The 22,519-nt window shown below is 41.1% G+C and overlaps 1 protein-coding gene across 1 annotated transcript; it reads left to right on the top strand.

The window, feature by feature from the left end:
- Nucleotides 1-220: 220 nt before the first annotated feature.
- tmod4 (tropomodulin 4 (muscle)) lies at nt 221-22,205 on the top strand. Its single transcript, XM_084727570.1, has 10 exons — nt 221-360; nt 10,192-10,368; nt 11,797-11,953; nt 13,138-13,257; nt 19,266-19,358; nt 19,765-19,895; nt 20,181-20,288; nt 20,861-21,004; nt 21,200-21,344; nt 21,763-22,205. The coding sequence occupies exons 2-10, from the start codon at nt 10,267-10,269 to the stop codon at nt 21,783-21,785; spliced, it is 1,023 nt and encodes a 340-aa protein (XP_084583696.1). The 5' UTR covers nt 221-360; nt 10,192-10,266; the 3' UTR covers nt 21,786-22,205.
- The last annotated feature ends 314 nt before the right edge of the window (nt 22,206-22,519 follow it).

Genomic DNA, 22,519 nt, shown 5'->3' with positions numbered 1-22,519 from the left:
GCATTCCTCTTTCTGTTAGACTGCACTCAGTTTTAATTGAATGAGTAATGAGCGTACGAGTTCATGTCCCACTTCTCTGGCTCGGTGACCCCCGCCTCTCTCACAGCCAAAATAATAAAATGCTGACTTCTCAAAGTGCCATCCGTCAGTATGCCTGTCTCAGCACAGCAGCCCTGAGGCCTGACACACGGGGGGTGGGGGTGGGGGGGTAAAATGAGTGAGAGAGAGAGACACACAGAGAGAGAGAGAGAGAGAGAGAGAGAGAGGAGGGGGTGAAAGAAAAAAAAGAAACAACTTTCTCTGGTTTCTAACTGCAGGCTCTGCCTTGCCGAGGGGCTTCAGCATTGCGCTTCTGTGAAGGTAGGTGTGAGGCTGCCTCCTGTCTCTGTCGCTCTGTGTGTGTTTTTAGGGGGGATTCTGCCGGCATGTTGGGGTGGTTCACACTTTAATCTTTCTCTCTGGGTTGCCTGTTTGTGGGGGCTACACTTGCTCTAGCCAGAGCCTCATGTGTACAACTGTGGATTTGTATCTGGGATGGGGAAAAAGCTGCAGGATGAATGGGGGGGGTGGGGGGGGGGCATGAGTGAATTGTTGATGTTTCTGTGCAGAAGTTTCGTGACTTAATGCTCCACTGGATTTTACTTTATTTCTATGCTGACCTGAGTATTCAGGCTGAAACTCTAAACTTGTGTCACTTGGTGGGAGGTTTCTGCAGAGGGTCAGCTGAAAACTGAAATACTGTCGCTCAAATGAAGCTATCATTGTGGTATGTGGAGGGGTTAAGCCGTCCAATAGCTGTCCATCGTTGTGCAGTTAATTCGTCACAGGGGATTTGGAGATGTTGTCTCAGGGGGCTGTAGAGTTTGGAGACCGGGAAGGAGAGTTAAGTTTGCCCTCCATCTGCACATCGCTGCCAGTTAGATCCGTTAGTGTCTGACTTTTGTGTATCTGTCACTGGATTGAAATGTCTTATGAGGACAGATGCCATTATATTGGTGACATATGGAGCGGGGGCAATGCTCTTTATGTAGATAATGACCTTACTGCAGCTTCGGCTCAGTTGTAGTGTGAAAACGTTGTTTCAGTGACCAAGATGTATTTATTTGACATACACCAACTGCAAATAATCCCACTTGTTGTGTCTTTACAAGTATGCGCAACAGTGCTCTGCTGCAATTCCAAAATTTCATTAAATATATTAATTTAAACATTTAAACCTTAATTTTTGAGCAAAATCTGTACAGTCAAGTTGTTCTCTGGGCTTCAAAATGGTTCTGCGATACTGTCTCAAGGAGCAACCCAAGCCGGGGAGCATTCACACGGCTGGAAGTAGCTGACTTGTGAAGCTAAAATTAAGCTGAGGGCAGATTTGGAATGTTACACTTGGGCGGTAAGACGTGAAGAAGGCGACCTGCGGATGGTGACAAATCTTCTGAGCTGTCGGTGGCAGAACGGCAACTTGCAGCCGGGCGATTTTAAAAAAGAAAAACCTGTCCACTTCTGCTACAGACACACAAAAAATAGATCTCTATCCAAGAGCAGTGAAACTGAGAGCAATGACTTCAAAGTTTATTTTCTGCTCCAGAAAAACGCCCTGGCACAGAAGCAAAGTGTAAATCATTTTGGAGCATTTATGAGTGTATAACCTTTGTCACTGTGAAATCTAAACCCTTGTAATGGTCTTTGACTTATAAAACACACAGTAACTCCTCACTGCCGCTGGTCCCAGTGCAGTACTTTTGACATGGAGATGCTGGAGCTCCTTAATGGATGAGGACAATAAGAAATTGTACAAGCTCACATGCAGTGAATCATGGTTTTACTGCATGTACCTCTGAAATAAGTGCCCTTTTTCCTCTGATTTCCACCTGTCTCTGCTACAAAATCAAGAAGCTATAGCCAGTGTGTTCTTCAACAAACATTTACTGAATCAGGCTAAAGTGCAGGCTATTAAATATCTGAATATTTTAACTGCTGTGAGCTAAATACCCATGCAGGCTTGCGGAAATTTCACAGATGGTTGGAGATAATAGGACAGCACTGGTCTAAATAATCGACTGTTGGAGAAAAAAATTGATGCAAGGGATTCCTGACATGTTAGCTGTAATTTGTGATGATGGAGCCCATTTCCACTTTATACAGTTAAGGTACAGTGACCATCCAACTTTGCACATTTCTCTGCCATGCTCTTGTCCTCCCACTTGGTTCTGTAGATGCCTGCATGACAGACGGATTCAAGCATGCGTTTCCTGTTTCAGTTTGATCGCTGCTTGGCTCCGGTGGACTGGCAGGTTAGAGTTCAGTTCACCTTTGACAAAATGGATGTGCTCAGTCTTGCACTGTTTTTAGAAATGCAATTCTTTTTTCTAATGTTGTTAATCACCATGTTTAGTACAGCAAACTGTAGTGTTTTTTAATTACCCACATCACAACCACAACATCAGAGCCGGTTTCAGAGATGGGCAGTTTTGTTCAATGAAAGAGTCTTGTTCAGGCTGCCTGTTTTTTAGCAGACAGCAGAGGAGAACACATGATTTGCAGTTTTTGCAAATCAGATCAAACCCACATTTGGAGGTGGTTTGCAATGTGATCCCTATTAGATTTCTACAGATGCATCTCAGTCCACTTGCTCTGGCTGCTCAAATCAGATTTCCAAGTGTCTTTTGCTTCACTTGCTCATGACGACGACATCAAATTCAGAGTACTGGCAGTGCATTAGAGCGGCTGAGCAGAATGTGTGTTGCTACTAGAGAGCAGTGTGAGGACACAGAGAACAAGCCTTCTCCGTTGCTGAGTTTGTCTGGTGTGATGGAGAAGTTCTGCCTGATGAATTAACAGTGTGGTTATTAGGAGGGCAGAATAACGGATCTCAATTTCTCATCTTCCCACGTTGGAAAGTCATATCACCAGCGTTGTTACCTATGCAGATGCAGTTTGATGACATCCGGACACACAAATCCGATCTGCTCACTTGCAAATAACAGTGCAGACAGTATGAACTTAAGATCTGATTTGAGAAACAAATCTCAATCTGCAGTCTGAACAAAGACGACCTTTAATCTGTTGACCTCTTTGCTGCAGGACACTGTTACATCAGGAAATCAAATCCTTTAAAGGCCACGCAAACCTAACCTGCACAGATGTTTTCAGTTTTTTTGCGTAATAGACCTTTTTCACTACAGCCATATTGATATGAAATAGTAGGATTACCACGTGTTACCATTGATACCAGTGCAACAAAACTAACAGATGTCAATCAAGCGTGACCTGTAGAAAAGCCTCAATTAGTCCTAAGTGAGAGCACCTGTAAGGTGTACACTTGGATATATTCATCTCAGTTTTCAGTCCAGTTCCAAGTTGGTGGAATGAATGAATGAGTGAAAGATTATTTTTGAATCTATTATTCCGCTATGTTTATAAGTAAAAAGCAATGAACAAAATAGGCAGACAATTTGCTAAATGCTAAACATGATTTATTAATCATTAGTCACAGCCCTACCTATACATTTAATAGGATAGCCCTTTATCACAGCAAACATTTTTAGATCAGATAGTAGTGTAAACACAGGTGTAACCAATACCACTAATTAAGGTTCCACTCCTTTCAGGTCAAATAGAGACAAAGTGCTACTATTGTGCATGTTGGCTCATGGGAAAGATTCAGCTAAATGGAATAGGACCTTAATTAGTATCATTTGTAACACCTGTATTTACTATGTCATATGAAAATGGCTGCCATGAAAAAGGTCTGTCAGCTGATTCATTTATCAAAGATATTCACATTTTCTTAATTTCTGTACAAAACAGTTATTAAAAGTTATTCAGTTCAGTGTTAGTTTAGCCCAGCTTTGTTTTGATCACAGTCATAGAATGATCCCTGAGGTTTTCTATGAATCGAGCTGTGCCTTGTTGTCCTACACAGTTGTAATCACACCATTTAACTCAGGGAAATGCTAAAATTATTTACGTACAGTTGTGAAAATGATGCAGAATTCTGCTCTGACTTGTTAATTAGACTCACACATAGGCAACATGTATCTGGATCAGAATGTGTACAACTTGTTCCAGGTCACAACTGAAGAAATGTGACTCCATGAGCTTTTTCTGGTTTTGACATTGTGTGTCACACAGGAGGGAGTGTCAGACCTGGCACACTTTCAGATGATAATATACAGTGGCTGTCATTAATCAAACCCCACTAAAATGTACACATAAATTTTATAACCACGCTCAGCTCATGTCACGACTCTCATAAAGACTGCAGGTGCAGGGTATGGTTGAGAGTTAAACTGGAAAAAGAACCATCCAGAGCCAGCTGGCAGCAGCAGGTGACAGCCACCACTCCCAGTTTGTTTTGGTCCATATAGAAACCCTGCTGGGACTGCTGGGGACAGATGCACATTCACAAACGTCCGTCCGTCTGTTTCCAGTGTGGTCAGAGGCTTCCTGGCATGTGGAACGTGCCAAATTAAATGTCAAAACAAATGAAAACACAATGTGGGGCCTAGATGTTTGTCTGCTTACCATTGTGAGCGTCATTTTCTGTTCTCTGGATGATACAATGCATTTTTTGACCTTAACTATTTCAAATTTTACTGCTGCCAACAAATATTCCCATCATCATAACGTAGCCAATTCATCTAATCTGGGTTTGTCTGCACAATACTGGAAGAGGAGACTCCCAAACCAAAGTCAGTATGGTCTTTTTCTAAAACTGTATAGAAAGAGTAACATGTTCTTTAATTGGCATGCTGCTGGTACGCATGTTGAGCCCTCACTCTTAGCTCAAGTGTCAGAAAACAGCCATGTATTTAGCTGAACAATAAGCAAGGCTCAAAGGCTTGACTGCAGGCAAATCACATGAGCCTCGTTTGGATGGAGCCCTGGGTCGCATTCACTTCTTAAGTCACGACTGCTCTCCATATTAAATACAGTAGAAACCAAACACTACAGATCTGTTGGGAAATCTTTATGGTCTAGCTGATATTGAGAATTGCACATTTTTATCATTTAAATGCCAAAATATCTCACAAAGCAGAATATAATAACCAGTCCAATAACTGTAGACATGCAAAGAAAAGAAAATCTCTCGTCAGGTTTTCCTGATTCTTTTCAACCACCTCCATACTTGGAGTAAAAGACAATTACTGGTTGACATCTAATTTATGAAAGGCCAGGATCGATTTGATTTGAATCTGCAAAATTATACATAACTCTGGTATTTGGAAGTCTGTATTTGCACTTTAAAGGACCAGTGAGAAGGATTTAGTGGCATCTAGCAGGAGGTTGTAGATTGCAACCAACTGAATGCCGCTTGTCTCCACCTCCCCAAGCGTATAGGAGAACATATGGTGGCCAGGAAACTCACCAAAAATGGTGTATATGAGTAATAGGAAAGTGAAAAGTGTGTACAGAAGTGTGGCACGTTCGGTATGGATCAGTCCTGGTACAATAGGAGCAAACTGATGTATGAGAGTTCAAAAGCCTGGGGGCCTGTGCGTGATTTAAAAAAAAAACTGTCCTTAAGCCAGATGATGGTTGTAAAAGGCTTGAGAAATCTGACTGTTTAGACTTAGAGGCTATGCTTTAGCTTGAAGGCGGTAAAGGCAACTGTAGTAAAACCTTTTATCCCAGATGAAAAAAAAAAGAAAGAGTCTAGGTTGATTTATCCTCCACCTGGTCCGCTGAGCCGCAGCCTCCTTCCTGTCATCCTTTAAATCTCCTCCATCTTCCTCGACACTCAGCTGCGTGATCCGCTGTTTGTGTCACTGGCTTTACGCATTAGAGCCACACGGCATCAACGAGGAGCTGCTGCTTTAGTTATCCACAACAGATTTTGCAGAGTTTGCATGCTCTTGTCATATCTATGACAAGCTTTGCATTTTTATAGTTTATGTAAGTTGGTTATTTAATCAGAGATGTGCTGAGACGTGCAACATTTTCCTGGTGTTTTCTGTTCATATTGTAATCCACATTGCTACATTATCTACATTTGTGCTGAATATGATTGGTTAATATAGCCAAATACCAATAATGGGCTTTAGATATGTATATATATTACAAAAGAATGAAAAGAAGGTCTCTTTCAAGGAGAAAACTTTATCTCAGAGAGACGTGAAAGTTTTTCTTGGATATAAATTCACAATAATGGTTTCTTACATTTTACGGTCAGAGAAAAATACTGAAACATGAACACCTGCATGCACACACACACACACACACACACACACACACACACACTACATACCAAGTTGTCATTCTCTGATTACTGGCAGGTATTGTTTCATCAGTCATATGATGTGTATCAGTGTGGGTACAGACAGTTGCAAGAAGTGTGTATTCTGAGTTTGTGTGTGTGTGTGTCCTCTCTAATAAAGTGTAATCTGATCAGCGACTCCAGCCGAACAGGCGTTACCTTGAGAAGAACAAGGTTATGGTCACATAGTTTGTGTGTCACTGGAGCAAAGTAATGCTGAGTACACAGCACAGAACAGAACAGATATATTTAAGTAATTCCAAGGTTGGTATTTAACAACGCTCAATTCATCTTTCATAGAGGACAGCGACCTTTAAAGGATGTGGCCCCTGAATTGAGACACAGCTCTGGAGTAAATATGGACAGAACTGTGTAGATCAATTTCCATGACAACCAAGAGTCTGTGCTGTTGTCAAGGAAACCTGATAGTCTGACTGTGGTTTGTCAGGACCTTATGCTCTACTGTTAAAGTCCTTGACTGTGTTACAGGAACTTGATCCATTGATGCCACACCATACAAAGTAACACAAACAAACGCCTGTTAACTCAATAAAGCAGTGCTCACTCAAAACCCACCCTGAAATAGAACATAGGTAAGTTGTCTCTATTATACATGTTGGACAAAGACGGGGTGTAGCCCTGATTAACATCTGGTAGCCTTAAATTCCTTGACCCCTTCATTGACCCCTGTCTCTGCATTAACCATCAGAGAGCTGGTGTGTCTATGCAGACTGAGAACTTCTTTAAAAATGACAAATAAATTATCTCATTTTAGTCTAACACACAAAGACCCATAGTTTTGCACTTGCTGCTACTAAACCAGCATCCACTGGAAAAGTGCACTGCTACCATCATTTTGCAGGCTTCTAAACTAGTTAGCTAGAGAGCTGTACCCTGTGTGATTCAGTTTAGATGCTAAATATGGTTCTACTTTTTCTTTTAACATCATTGCTAACAAAATGTTGTCTGTCCTTTGCTTGTAAGCTGCAGCTACTGGTGCCATTTGGTTGCATTACGCCAGCTAACATGTCAATCAGACTGACTTACCCACTCAGAGGCTTTAGGGCTAAAGGAGAAATTCTGATATATGTTACTCCAAGTACCTTTGTCAATTTAGTATAAAGGGAGGGAGGTCCATGTCTGGAGGAGGTACAGTGGATGGATGTTGGACTCAAACAAACACAAGACTATCACTGAGGAGACCAGGGTCTTATGTGAAAACCAAAATGTTATTAAAAGTTTAAAGGTGCATAACATTATGTGTGGCACATGACTGGTGTCTTCTGAGTCGCATCTGATGTCATGTAAGATTCATAACATAACATAGTTATTGGAACTTGCAATGCGATGTTATCCTAAAGCAACCCAAGCACTTTTTGTGCCTAAACTGACCAAAACTGTTCACACTGTTAACCACAAAAAGGCTCTCTGGTAGGATGTTATACAGCTGCTAAAGGGTGTTTTGTGCATCAGTAAGCAATGCCGAGCGGTGGTGACAAAAAGTCTGTATTTGACAAGTTGATGAGAACAGGTTGTTAGGACAGCACAGTATCATGAGACATTTTAAGGGGCTTTTTGTCTGCCGTTGGGTGTAACAGATTTGGTTGGAGAAGTCTGTATGACGTAATTCCTACTGCAAAAGTAGGCTGCAAGTTAATAATGGCTGGGGTCTATGTTACTAAACATCCCCTTAATTAATCCCTGTTGTATACCTGCTGTAAGATACTCTTGTTGCCATCACAGATCATGTGATGTTAATGGTTCCTGACATTATACAGGCAGGCTGGCTGAATAAAACCACATTCTGTGACCTCAGCTGTGATGGGTTTTCTTCTCTGGCCAAGTTGGGATGAAATTTGGACTGAAAAAGAAAACACTGGAGCTCACAAACCTGATATCTGCATTACTCATACTTTGACCCAGAGAGTTATCGTTGTGGTATTTCCTTGTTTGAGGGCTCTGCTGTGTAGTTTGAACTTACTGTATCAGAGATGTTTGTTGTTGTGTGTTTGTGTTGTCTGTGCCTTTTCATCACTGGGTGCAGATATGTGTCGGGTGTGTCCACCACTGTATGAACGAGTGTCCGTCAATGATAAATAAGGGATTGCACTTTCCACTCTCCCCTCTCTGCGTTCTGCTATTCTTAGTCACTGTGTGGTGAGCTAAGGGTTTTGAGTTACAGAGACTTTGCTCTCTCTCCTTCTCTTTCTTCACTTCCCTGCCTCGCTCTACTGCTTCGCCTTTCAAACTCCAGGGCACCAGTGGGTGGGCTTTCACCTCTTGTGTGTTTTAAGGTGAAAATGAAGCTTATGTAAGCATGTGACCTGGAGGCTGCTGCAGCATATTTATACTGACGCTGCCCTCCTGAGTATTGCAGACTTATTATTGGAAATGCATCTATTATTATCATCATCACATTATTGAAGCGCTCTGGACTGAGCGGCCGTTAAGCTCAATGAAGATCTTGTTTGGCAAGGACAGCGGTTCCCAAAATGCAGAGCAGGGGACCCCCTATGGTCCTTGACAGGGCTCCAGGGGGTCCCCAGGCAAAATAAGGACACAGTGATTTAAAATTTTGTTTAATAGTTTGAACACCTTGGGGCAGCCTGGGATTAAAGGGATAGTTAATTTTTTTTGTGGGGTTGTATGGGGTACTTATCCATAGTCCTTGTCATTCCTGAACCCAAACTCTGTGTAGATTTGTCAGCATGAATAACAGGGCTATAGTTCACACTGAAGTTCATCACTTCAGTTGTTTATCTTTATCATTAACACGATTGTGTTGTCATAATCCAAGAAAACAGAAAACTTGGATTGGCATAATTCACAAAAAGAAGCCTGATATTCCATAAAATATTCTGTGCAGGCTGATCATTTTGGCAGCAGGAGCACTGGTGTAGGAAGTTAAGCAATGTACTGCAGTGACCAGGCTCTGCAGCAAAACTTATTTTAGCCACCCAAAAATGCCCACCTAAAACAAATATCAGTTTAAGTATAGTAAGATTTTATTTTATTTTTTTCTGCTGTACTTTGCCATCAGACAGCCTATTCCAACAGGAAATGGTTGTCATATAAATCAAATATAACTCTCCCCAAAGCAGCCGCACTACCAAAAAGTAGGCTATAGCTCAGCCTTTGTCCTTTTGTGATACAGATATGATAAAATTCGATGCAGTGACATGAACGCAGTACTGTGCGATGCTATGCAATACTGTACAATACTGTGCAACATGATACTTTACATTAAGTGTATGATGCAATGTGCTGCAATATAATATATATACCATATGATAGGATAAGATACAAGATCAAACAGCAAAATAGTGTAGGGTACAATACGATGAATTACAAATATGATATTCACACTATACATACATATGTGTATGTGTGTGTGTGTGTGTGTGTATGATAAAATATGATATCATGCTGTACACTAAATTGGATACTGCAATATGATGTAAAAAAGTGTAAAACTAAACCGTGTGATGATACTGCACAATACTGTACAATGAAAAATTATATGGACAGGATAAGCTATGACACAATACTACATAACAAAGTACAATATGTTATAATACCACACAGTGTATTGCACAGCAGCTATATTGATATGAATTAGGTTACCAGTGATTATAGTTAGGTCGTGTTCCATTTAGTGTAGCAGAGCCTTTCCAGTGACCAGCATTCACAATAGCTGCACCCCGACTCTGTTTGCCCTAAATGGAACAGAACCTTAATTATTATCATTGGTAACACTTGTCTTTACCCTGCTGATTCATGTCAAAATGGCTGCTCTACAATAAATACAACACAAATGAAATACTTTTAGTACTCTAATATTTTGTTAAGTCCTACAGGTCATAATGAGCACAGATATTTTGCACACCATGGATTCCCTCCTCATCTGTCTCCCTTCTTTCCCTCTTCTCTCACAGTGCCCTCTTGCCCAGGGGTGTGCAGCGGTGTGTATGAGTGAGTGTGTGTGTGTGTGAGCCGGAGCCTCAGGAGCCATGTCAGACCCCAGGGACATCGACGAGGATGCCATCCTCAGGGGCCTTAGTGCCGAGGAGCTGGATCAGCTGGAGTATGAGCTGCAGGAGATGGACCCCGAGGTACAGTGAAACACCTGATGTCTTAACCTGGCAGGGGGTCAGCTTCCGATCACTTTGTCCAACGTCACAGGGCTTCGGTGGTCAGTTGTGGTGCCTGAGGTTCACAAGTGCTGCAGGTTTTTGTACAGGACAGGACATTAGGGGCAGTGTCACACGTGCAAATTTTAATCTTCGCTTCGTATGGAGTTTAACTTGGATGAAGCTTCACCAGCAGCCTCAGTCAATAGCGAAGACGTGTGTGTGGCATCTGCCTCAGCAGGTGGTGGTCACTCCCATTAATCTGCACGTGTGGCCGTGCCATCAAGATGAGAGGTGCAATCAGGTCCACTTTATTGCAGTGTGAGCAGTGAGCCCACCAGTGATTAGATTTGTTGCACACATGACATGAGCAGCAAGAGAACAAGGACAAAAAAATCAACTGAAGTATGAAATCAAGTGGCCCTCTCAACCAGTCAAAGCACGTGTTGCCATTTCAGACTTACCTTATTTAAAACAATAAAAGAAAATGCGTCAGGCTGTTTTTAAAGCAACCTGTCTAGAGTGAACCAATTAAACGAAAAGACACTTGAGGGGAAAATTCACCCCTGTTTTATATGGATGTCCAATCAGTGATGATGATAAATTTAGTCGGTTGCAGCAATAAATTCCTCTGTGTGTGATGTATTGACCGAGTTCTATGCTGCAAAATCTGCCATTCGTCCAGTGTATAGTGATGTCACAGTGATATCATTGGTGTTAAGGAAGAAGTACAGGCTATTTTGGCTTGGATTTATAGTCTCCACCTCTGGGTAGCAGAGACATGCTTGGATGAGTATTTTTGTTACCTAACGCTATGTTAGTGTAGTGATACATGGCAGCACTGGTATGGATATCAGAAACTTGTGCGTAATTCATCTTTGTGCATGTAGGCACCACTGGCACAGCTCCGTGAGCAGGACAACTTAGTTTTCTCCATTGACATAGCGGGCGCTGAGGAACTTATTGCTTCAGATGTTTGCATTCAACATCATTATTGATTGGACAACCACAGAAAAAGCAGTGAATTTTCCCTTTAAAGTGGTAGATCATTATATTTTAGATTTGTTCTTGCACACATCAAGTCTTAGCAACAGGTGTGGTTGTTTTCCTGGTCCCTTCTCAGTTTTCATGATAAATTTTGCATATTTATTTACATTTATGCTGTAAGGAGGGAAAATCAGTGAAGAATCAGCGATTGGTACATTAGGGAATTAAAGTTACAGTCGGTAATTAAAGGATGAAAATATTATACAAACATTCTGACCTTTATTAAGAGATCATTTAATATGTTTGATTAAAGTTTCCACTCACTCAGTCCATGCAGGCACAGAAGCAACAGTGAGTCCATTCTCTCATGTTCTCTAGTCTTAATGTCACATCAACATAACATTTGACCTCTTGCTCTCCCAGAATGCCATGCTGCCTGCTGGCTTCCGGCAGCGTGACCAGACGAAGAAGAGCCCAACGGGTCCATTTGACCGTGAGGCCCTGCAGCAGCACTTGGAGAAGGTGGCCCTTGAGCACCAGGACAGGGAGGACCTGGTGCCCTTCACTGGGGAGAAGAAAGGTCGGTGTGAGGATCTCTGCTAGACACACTTCCCATAAAAAAAATATATTCAGTTTATGTAATCAAATTTTCATGTCATCAAGACAGGAACTACAAATTCAGGCTTTAGCTAGAAATTAAAGATGGATTTTTGGTGACTTTTAGTGTAATTCTTTTACTATAAATGTGTATGCATTGATGCAGAATGTAGGACATTAATTCCAGAAAATATTAAGTTTTTAATTGCACACAGTCAGACAATGACTGACTGTTTTCATTCTTCTGTCATGTGCTGCTTGTGTCTCCATCACATGATCCTGTCTTCGGAAGAGGACATGTTCCTCTCTGTTTTTTTTTTTTTGCTTAGACGCTCTGCTTTGTAAAACATCAGCGGTGGTTACATAAATTACCACATATACATGGTTACAGCAGCTCTTAACATCTTTACACACAGTTCATGCAAATACTTAAATCTCCATAGACTTTTTCCTTCTCTCTCAGACAGCTGTACAGTGTTGTACTCTGTGATGCACCACTGCACAGCAGCTCAGGCTCTTAGTTTCAGGTCTGTGTAGGGTTTTTGCAGATCACTGAGTTTTGGGGCCATTTCCATCATAGTCCCACAGGCTGACATGTCCAGACCTATACCAGGAAATCATCTGGCTGAGAATATTTGTACTGTAGTTCCTAAACATCTCTTCTAGGAAACCATTAATGCAACAGGCATATCTATGTCTTGACTAAAATTAGTTTTTTGTGCGACTCACAACTGAAGATCAATGCGAAAAGCTCAAAGAAAAAGATAAGAAAGCACAATCTGGGCTTGAGTGGAAAACTGAGTTTATTAGAGCTGGTCCACAAATCCGTGATAAGCCGTGGCTTATTCGTGTTTTCAGGAAACATGATCTGAACAGAGCTTTCATCAAAACAGAGACAAATTTACAGTTTAAAGCATTCAGACTGAAGAAACCCCATTAAAATTTCAAAAAGAGAAAAAAAACTTTGGGTAATTTATTTTGCAGACTGATGCATAAATACACACAAACATCAGATCTCTCTAACAGACAGTCTGATTCTCAAACTCATTTCTCTCCATCTCTTTTTCCGTCTTCTCCTACTTGACTCCATTCTCATTTCTATTGTCACTCTTTCTCTTTTCACTGGTTCGATCTCCTTACTCATCTATTCTTTCTTCCTATCTCCAGGAAAGGCCTTCGTGGCCAAGAAGGCAGCAGAGATCCCTGAGCATGAGCAGGTGATCCTGGAGCCAGAGCTGGAGGAGGCTCTGAAAAATGCCACAGATGCAGAGATGTGTGATATTGCAGGTGAGACAAACACTGTTACATCAGTTAATCGTACCAGCAACCGCTCTAATGGATTATCCTGTTCGGGTCATGAGAGCTGGACTGAGTCAGACTGTTCCCTCTCAGCTCTGTTAATCTTTTATTGATCAGTGGTTCTTAAAATGATGGCTGCATATGATCGGGGGGAAAATAGGCCTTTTTGATAGCAGACAACACAGGTGTAAGTATTAACGTAATAAATTGCTGCATTGCGTCGCATTAATTGCAGGACTGGAGCAATCATTAATGTCATTAGTTCCACCTGTGCTTTTTCTGCTATGACAAGTCAGAACCTCATGGGGTCTGATTCATTTTAAAACATTAACAGTGCAAAGAAGTCAGAGTTCATTCTAACTTAAGAAATCAATTGAACTGAGCTAAACTGAAAATGGATTGAAATCAAAAGCAGTATCTGAGTTTCTCCTGGTATGATTTTTTTCTGTCTACCCCCACCTTCTTGCACATGTCTGACGTGTGTCTGAAGAAAAAAACAACAACTTCAAAGATGATACAGCATGGCCTACCAGTAGCCTGGAGCTGCACTTTTCACTCATGGAGTTAGAGATGTATACAATTCTTTTATTGACCCTTTCTGTCCAGCGTTACGACAGTTATCTATCAGCAAGCTCAGAATTTTGCATTACTCAATGGCGTGGTAACACAGCAAAAAAGTTTACATTTTTCAGGGTACAAAACCAATAAACTGTTGATTTTTTTTTTTTTTTTTTTTACAAATCAAGACTCGATATGGCATAGCCGTTCAACATGAAAATTGAAATCAAAAGTCAAATTGCATCACAGATTTTGAGAATTGTGATTAGTTAAGAATTTAGTGTCAATACAGCAGGAGAGCATTGTGTCTTTCATGTAACATGTTTGCAGTCTGGGCAAAGTTTGACTGCATTTTTCATTTGCACATCAGAAAACTGAAAATAAACGTACTGATTTTGTTAGTAGTTTTCCAAAATTATGACAGGGTGATAAAAATGAAATGTGTCCAATGTGTAATTATTTTTAGCTTGTGAAGGAGAACCTGTCATAGAACAGGTTTTTGAATCACTGATCTAGATAATCTGACAGTCTGGGGAAAAAATGCCTGGGTTAACCTCATGTCTCTGGTTGTTGCCTGTAGCAATAAACCAGTATCTGAATACCATCAGTGGTGGAACAGCAATGTCCAGTTTCATTTTGACACTTTGATGGCAAACACCTAGCGGCGTGGGAAAACCATGAGTGAAACAAACTTTCAAACAAACTTAACAATGGCTCAGTTTCATCAAAAGTCCCAGTAAGCCCCATGCCAGTGAGCAGGCGTGTCAGAACACTGAAACTATAGTTCATCTAAATGGAATTCTGCCGGTCTTAATGTTATCAGTTACACTTTTGTGTTTCCTGCTATGATATGCGAAAGCATCTGCTATAAAAAAAAAACTACCTATGATGACATCTGTTTATCCTAATTCTGGTTCCCAGCAGCAGGTTCTCTTATTAACACACACACAACACCATGTGACCTCAGTGTTTTCATCACAGTGGCTCTGACCCACATACAGTAGTTCTATTATACAGACCCAGTTATCTCTGTGCTGTTCGCTTCATATTGTTTCCCTCGACTACTGAGACAGCTCGGTACTCCCAAACTAACAGACATGGCCAGACATGCGATGGGGTCCAATTCCCCATGCTCAGCAACACAGAAATAAATAAGCCTGGCTTCAGGCCACCAAGGGAAGGGTGGAGTAGACGTGGATGGTGGGGGCGAAGATACTGTATCTGTGTAAAACAGACCAGTGGGAAGCTTCTGCGTTCACAGATAGAAAACCACAGTTTGTCATGTTTCCTGAGGGTCAAAATCATTTTATTGAAGCTGAATTAATATTGGCTATTATTGTGGAGGGTGGTCTCTTGGAAATGGTTCTTTATTTAATATGACCTAATTTAAGATGTGTGTATCGGACGCTAAAATAGATAACCATCCTGAAGTATCTGACACAATTACATCATAATGTGTTCACTAAGCCCTGTCTCCACATTAGTTGCTGTTGCCATGCCTAAATATCGGTATTTACCACTCGAAATTCTTAAGCAACATTTCAGATCCCAGATACTTTTTCTTCAAATTTTTAGTGTATATATCTGCTGCCCATACATAGTATGTACTGTTGCAAGCAGTACACTTACAATTATGAGATAGGCTTACTTAAGGTGACCATATTTTCAGACTCCCAAACCGGGATCCTTACAGTACGTTCATGCACACACACACACGTACTGAATGTACTTGTGCACACACCATAGGATGGGGAACAGTTATTTCAGCACTTAGCATACCTGTCGAGCGCACCTTTCAACACCATGGATGCCACGAACGAGCATTTTAATTGCCAGGTGCTTTAAGCCTCCTGGAGCTCTTTAGAGAAGACCAACATTCTTTTCAGCATGATATTTAGTTGTTGACAGGTTCTTTTGGGCCTTTTTGCCTTGATTTGATAGGGACAGCTGAAGAGCAGACACGAGAGGACATGCAGCAGAGCACCGCAGGCTGGAATCAAACCAGCAGCAGCTACAAAGCACTGATAGCCAGTGACAGTGCATGGACTGTATGCTCTACCAACCGAGCTACAGGGGAGCCTCGGCTTTATTAAATTTTAAAACAATGGATCCTTAACTTCAGACAAGGGTAGATAAAAGATTTTGCTGTCTGAAATGTCGACTGTTGCTGGCAAATTTAATTCTGAGTTGTAGACTTGGTTGATGGCCACCACAGGTTAAAAGATTTAGGCCTAAGCTACTGCTCTGTATTTTATTGTATAGTGTGTTTCCAGTTTGAATGAGCATGCGTTCGCCAAATGTAACACTAACTCAGGTGACATTCGTCTGGGTTGCTCGAGTGTAAACTCCCCAGAATCCAAAGAAGAGCATGGCAGAGCTGCTAACATTAGCCTAACTGATAGCATCAAAGACCAGCTTTCATGCACTGAGGAGATACTTCACAGTGGATGTGCTAGTCGTAAACTGAGCTTTGCTCCACAAACTAATGTAATCTAGTTCCTGGTTCTTGGAAGTAACGCTCATTTACTACTATAGGTGCTAATTTAGACATGCTAACAACTGAAACTTACATTAGAGCAGACAAATGCATTGTTTTGTCCGTTTTTTGCACTTCGTTTTTGTGTTTCTGGTGATGGAATGATAAATAAGACGCCGCCCTCCAAACTTTAATTGCTGAAAGTAGCTCTTACTACAGACCCATGCAGTTTGGCATGTGGAGAAATCCAAAGCTTGACAGGCCTGCCTCGCCTTGTGCATTGTCCCTGTTAAATAATTTAATAGAGAAGTAGGACAGTATTTTTGGACCTGGCTCAGGTACAACAGAAAAGAGCTGTATCAGTGCGTATGTAAAAACGCTCAACGCCATAAGACACAATAGCTGTTTTAGACATTGTTCACCTGTAACCCCACATTTTCATAAAAGTCTGTGCAAGCTTAATATGCTGAATAAATGTTAGGTGACTTTAGAAACGAGGTTAAATTGAATCATAAAACATCTTTGCATTGTTGAGTGTGATGCGTTGAACACCATGAAAGCCCGGCCACACTTCTCTGACAGGCCAAACAGGCAGGCAGGCATCCGGAAAGGCAGAGCAGGGGAGCCTGTTTGTCCGGCTCAATCAGCCTGTCAGGGAGGCCGCCGTTTTAACCCTGGATGGAGTCCAGATGAGGATTAAACCTCAGTTAGCCTCTGTCAGTCTTTTGTGTGGGCTTTTTGGCAAACCCACTAAAAGGGGATGAATAGCTTGGCCGAGCCGCTTCATGAGCTCAGAGGGAGAATGCTCCAACAAGTCACCCTAGTGACTTCATTTTCACCTTTTATTTATATTAACAAGTTACTATATTGAGCTTTTTGGTTATCTGCAGTCTAGTTAGTGCTGCAAAGCTACTGTGGGTTATTCTCAGGGCCAAACCGGATGATGAGGGGGTGTTTATGGTCGGTGACGCCCCCCCTGAGCAGGCAGCTGTCTCCCCGGCCTCCCTCTCCTCACAAGGCCCTTCCCATGGTTCCCCACACCGGGTCAGGAGGCTGGTGGGTGGGAAGGTGGATTGAGGGTGGAGGGGAGGGGAAAGGGGGGTTGCTGTCACAGCAGTTGGCATGCGACACAGTTTGTCAGGTTACAACAAGAGCAAGAAAAGCACCAGCAGGTCTGCCTCCTCCTGGTCATTAACAGTAACAACAGGAGAACACTGTCAGTATCATCTGTTCAGTGAAGGTGGTGTAGAGGATAATCCCTGTACATGAGATTCTAAAGATTCTGGATGTTTTATGTGTAATATAGCCTTGCTTTGAAGAACAAGATGTTCTGAAGAATCTATTCTGTTTTCTTTCAGTACATTGTCACTTGATACAACTTGAAACTGGCTTTTGTACAGTTTTGATGTGCTTGTACTTTATTTGATTTTTTTAAATGAATGCTCTTTTCTTCACTACATTTCAGAAGGAAATATTGCACTTTTTACTTCGCATTACTACAGTCATCTGGCAGCTACAGTTACTTGTAACCAGGGCAGGAATTTCATGAAGGCCATGGCCACCATGCCCCCCCAGTTTGGCCTTATGCCCCTTTAAAATATTATCTGCCCTGAGGCTGCAGTGTCCCTGATGCCCTGCGCCCACTGCCCCAGCTGATTTCACTGTTTTCGCCTGTGCCTCTTTGCTGTTAATACAGTTGTACTCGTGTCTTTGAATTCTTATGCAACATCAAGTGAAACACTGCTGATTTTGACTACAGTTTGTTAAATTAGAGAATGAATAAGACAAGTCAGTCAACATATAATGTTTAGCATAGCTCATATATTGTCCTGTGACTCTGATTAGTCCAGAGCTAAACATTACAAATTCAAATTTTACATACAAAACATGACCTGCTGCAAAATATGACGCAGTGCTGTAGATTCAACTTCCAAGCAGTTTATAAAATAGTGAAAATAAGCTCATTTGCAGCCTATTTTTATCATCAAAATGCATCATCAATTAGATTAAATAATTTAGCACTCTGAAAGGAGGTATTCTTTTAATTTTAACACATGAAGCAGCTTCAGTTTTAAATATTAACTATATACAACATTTCTAAGTATAATGCCAATGGGGTTACTTGTAGTAATGAACCCACAGAGAAACATCATCCGGCTCTGCAGTTCCCTGCAGCTCTACAAAGGATTTTAGTATCTTTCAGTTCATTGGTTTGGTTTTACTGCTGGCGACTTCACTGTTTTCTTTTCACTCTCACTGCTCTCATCAGCGTCTTTTCCAGACACAGGCAGCTGTTCAAAAGATTAAAACAAGCCATGATAAACCCACCGTGCACTGCCTGCTCAGCACCAAACAGCAGAAGGACAAAGTTAGCGACTAGCTGGTGAACACAGTAGAGCATTTAGCAGCTAAAGAGGCAGATATTTCTCTCAGGAGTTGGTGGAAACCAAAAATACAGCGCAAGAGAAAGTGAATATTAGACTTTCAGATTTTTTAAAATATATTGTGTCCAACACTCAGCAGTATTCTCCTTTCCAAAATTGTGGTTGGTGTTTTAATACCGACTAGTAGAATAACACAGAGAAAGCTAAGCCCCTGTATAAATGTGTAGTATCGTTCCTTCCTCTGGGCCTCTGGAAACTGTGAGATTACAACCAGTGACAAAGTTTCCTGCTGAACACAGACAACAGTATCTTTATCTTTTGAAACAGACACACAGAGTAGAGCCACACAAGAGACGAGGGAACACCTAACTGGGCCTCTTCTTGTTTTGGACCCAGAACAAATCAGGAATATTTTATTTGCAAAAGCAGCAGTGCCCATGAATTTGACTCAGGGATTTCAGCACACAGGGACACAACACAGGCTTTAAGCACAATCCAGGACATATAACATGATCATATTCAAATATCACAGATATTTTTAACTTCTGTTCACGGTGGTTGTTTTTCTGTACTTGCAGCTATCCTTGGAATGTACACACTGATGAGCAACAAGCAGTACTACGATGCTCTGGGCACGACAGGCACCATCGCCAACACAGAGGGCATCAACAGTACGTATGACATCATTTCATAAACAGTTGTATCTTTTTTGTGTTAGTAAAAATGTTTTAGAAACCAACATTGAAAGTTGTAAAAAGTCAGATTGAAAGGTAAACCCCTTACTCTTAATCTGGTTTACATCTTTTGATGAGATCCGATTTTAGTACTGTATTCATAATATTTTAGACTGTATTTAATTTAAGCAATGTTCTTACACAAATACTGATGCAAGTTGAAAGTATCTTAACTTTTTATTACTCAACTAAGGTATCGTATGTAAATATAAATGTGTTTTCTGAGGATTTTAAAAAAGAAATGATGATGATGACTTATTAGATAGACTATACAGTGAACATAACATAGTGTATGTAAATACGACACTCTGCAGCCTAAGATGTGACGCTGTGCCTCTTGCAGGTGTAGTGAAGCCAGATCCGTTTAAGATCTTCCCCGACGAGCCGCCCAACCCCACCAACGTGGAGGAAACCCTGGAGAGAGTCCACAACAACGACAGCAGCCTGACTGAAGTCAACCTCAACAACATCAAGGTCAGTGGATCAGAAAAACCAGTGAGGGTAACTTTGATTAGTAGTAGAAGAAATATAAATATCAACCTGTGCATCAAACCCAACATGTAGCTAAACTGATTTACCAGATCTCTCTCTGAATCTAAATAGTTTTACTTTTTGCCGTTCACCATCTCTCTGAAGGTGATTCTCGACCACATGCAGTGACAACACTGTACCAGCTTTATCGTTGTATATTGGTGTACTGATCAGTTGGAGTGTAAATCCTCAGCAGACGTGATGTCCGTCCTTCTGTCTGTGCTGCAGGACATTCCCATCCCAACACTGAAAGAGATCTTCGAGGCGATGAAGGGAAACTCTCACGTGGAGTTTCTGAGCATCGCTGCGACCCGTAGCAACGACCCTGTGGCCTACGTGAGTACAACACGATGACGGTTTTTCATTCCAACAGGACTGATTACAAACATATTTTCTATTGTTCTGGTTTAATTTAGCCTGGAAACCAGACACATCTACCAAGCTCATGTTTTCATTTGCTATGGCAGATATTATTACGTATTATATAATTCACATTTGTGAATTAGTCTGGAGACGCCACGATAGGTTTAATTACTTTGGTATGGAAACATAATACGTATTCTTTGAGCCACTGATGTCAGACATACAGATGATATTTTCAAATACTTTTCAGCATCTTTGCCATTTAAAACTGCAAATGTCAGTATCCTTAAGCTCAACATTGACATTGAGTAAGGATTTGAATTCTTATTTAGTATTTATTAGGTATTAAAACCATAATCTACATATCCTACAATAAAATAGTTGTCAAATAAAGGCATAAAAGTTAAAATCACAGGCTAAAAACTGATCTTTATGGAATGAAACTTTCAAGCATGAATGCAGTTATACACCAATCTCGATTTCTGTGTGTGTGTCTGTGTGTGTGTGTGTGTGTGTGTGTGTGTGTGTGTGTGTGTGTGTTCCAGGCATGTGCTGAGATGCTGCAGGAGAACACCAGCTTGCAGAGTCTTAATATCGAGTCAAACTTCATCACTGCAGACGGCATGATGGCGATTATCAAAGCTATGGCCAACAACGCCACACTGGTGGAGCTCAAGATTGACAACCAGGTCTGAAACACATAACTGAGACTATGAATGTACTGCACATGTGACTGTAGTGACTGATGGCCAACACATAAGTCAGAAATAATTTTGAGTTGTAACCTTTTACCCTGTGTTAGTGAGGCACTGGCTCGTTTCCTCCGAGTCAGTGTCCCTTTCCTGAGATCTAATGAGTCGCTTCTTCTCTTCTGTCCGGTACAGAGGCAGAAGTTGGGAGACTCTGTTGAGATGGAGATCGCCTCCATGTTGGAGAACAACTCCAGCATCCTCAAATTCGGATATCACTTCACCCAGCAGGGTCCCCGCGCCAGAGCCGCCATGGCCATCACGCGAAATAACGACATGAGTAAGAAACACTGCATGCACACAAAATTATGGAAAGATTGGAGTAAATATTAAAGATGCACTGGGATGCATGTGGGGAAGATTCACTGAAGTCACACAACAACACAAACCAACTAACATATCGAGGCAGCAGAAGACCAGCAGCTCCTCTGCTCTGCAAGCTAAAATAACTGTTAATATTAATAAGTGAAACTTTTATTTGGCTCATATAACGGTGGTTTCCTGTCAAAAAGAGATGTCAAAAAAGGTAAAGTGGTGAAAATATTTTAAATATAGCATACACTTAAGACTGATGTTGATTCTTTTACTTAGTTAAAATGTGTTTTGCTGCTGCCTTATGCTGAGCCACCATCTTTTTTAACTAATTACTGCTATTTCATGTCATATTTTTTCTAATCTCATCTTTCTTCTTTCTGCAGTTCGCCAGCAGAGATTAAGATGAAAGCAACCAGGAGTAAACAGAAGAAGAAGAACCACTTCAGCCCCTCGGAGCCTGCAAACAGACTGCCTCCAACAGCCTCGTGCCAGCTTTGTCAACGTGACGCGCCAGAGCTGAATCATCCCAAACTAAGCGGGGTCACTGTGCATGGTGCCAACCACCTAACATCCATGTCCAGTCATTTCATTTCATTTCCCGCAGCCAGCTTTTTGTAGACTGCTGAATTCATCATAAAGGCATGTATAGGTCACAAGCAAAATGTGAAGTGTCTTTTTTTTTTGTGCTTTTTAGATTGTGCATCGCCAACATCATCCCAAACAAAAGGTTAACTCTTTTCATTCATGAAAAACATTTACAATGTGGTGCTATCTGTGGGAAGAAAACAAACTGTAAATACTTTAAATAAAAATATATATTCAAGTATTTTTTTTGTAAATGTTTGGTAAGTTTAATTTTATTGCTTCTACACCTTATCTGGATTATTTTATATTGGATATATGGATATTATTCTCAACAAATATCAGTGTAAATGCACTACAGCAGGACATGCATGCATGCATTTAAGTATCAACAGCTGAAACTGGACAAAAATAGTTTTGCAGAAGCTTTCTTGATTAATTGATTTGTTGTTTGGTCCATTAAATGTCAGAAAATGTTGATCACTGTTCCCAAAGCCCCACGTGACGTCCTTCAGTGTCTTGTTTTATTCAGTTTATGGTCATAGAGGACTAAAAAAA

Source organism: Lutjanus erythropterus, chromosome 9 (assembly GCF_056507025.1).
Source record: "Lutjanus erythropterus isolate fLutEry1 chromosome 9, fLutEry1.hap2, whole genome shotgun sequence".
Classification (NCBI taxonomy): domain Eukaryota; kingdom Metazoa; phylum Chordata; class Actinopteri; order Lutjaniformes; family Lutjanidae; genus Lutjanus; species Lutjanus erythropterus.
Note: the sequence above shows the minus strand (reverse complement) of the source record. Positions and strands in the feature narration are given on the sequence as shown.

Bases quoted from the DNA above. Each gene is read 5' to 3' on its own strand.
- tmod4 (XM_084727570.1), top strand. From the start codon at position 10,267: ATGTCAGACCCCAGGGACATCGACGAGGATGCCATCCTCAGGGGCCTT. The intron at 11,954-13,137 runs GTCGGTGTGAGG...TCCTATCTCCAG, and splicing joins CTTCACTGGGGAGAAGAAAG to GAAAGGCCTTCGTGGCCAAG. The intron at 19,359-19,764 runs GTACGTATGACA...TGCCTCTTGCAG, and splicing joins CAACACAGAGGGCATCAACA to GTGTAGTGAAGCCAGATCCG.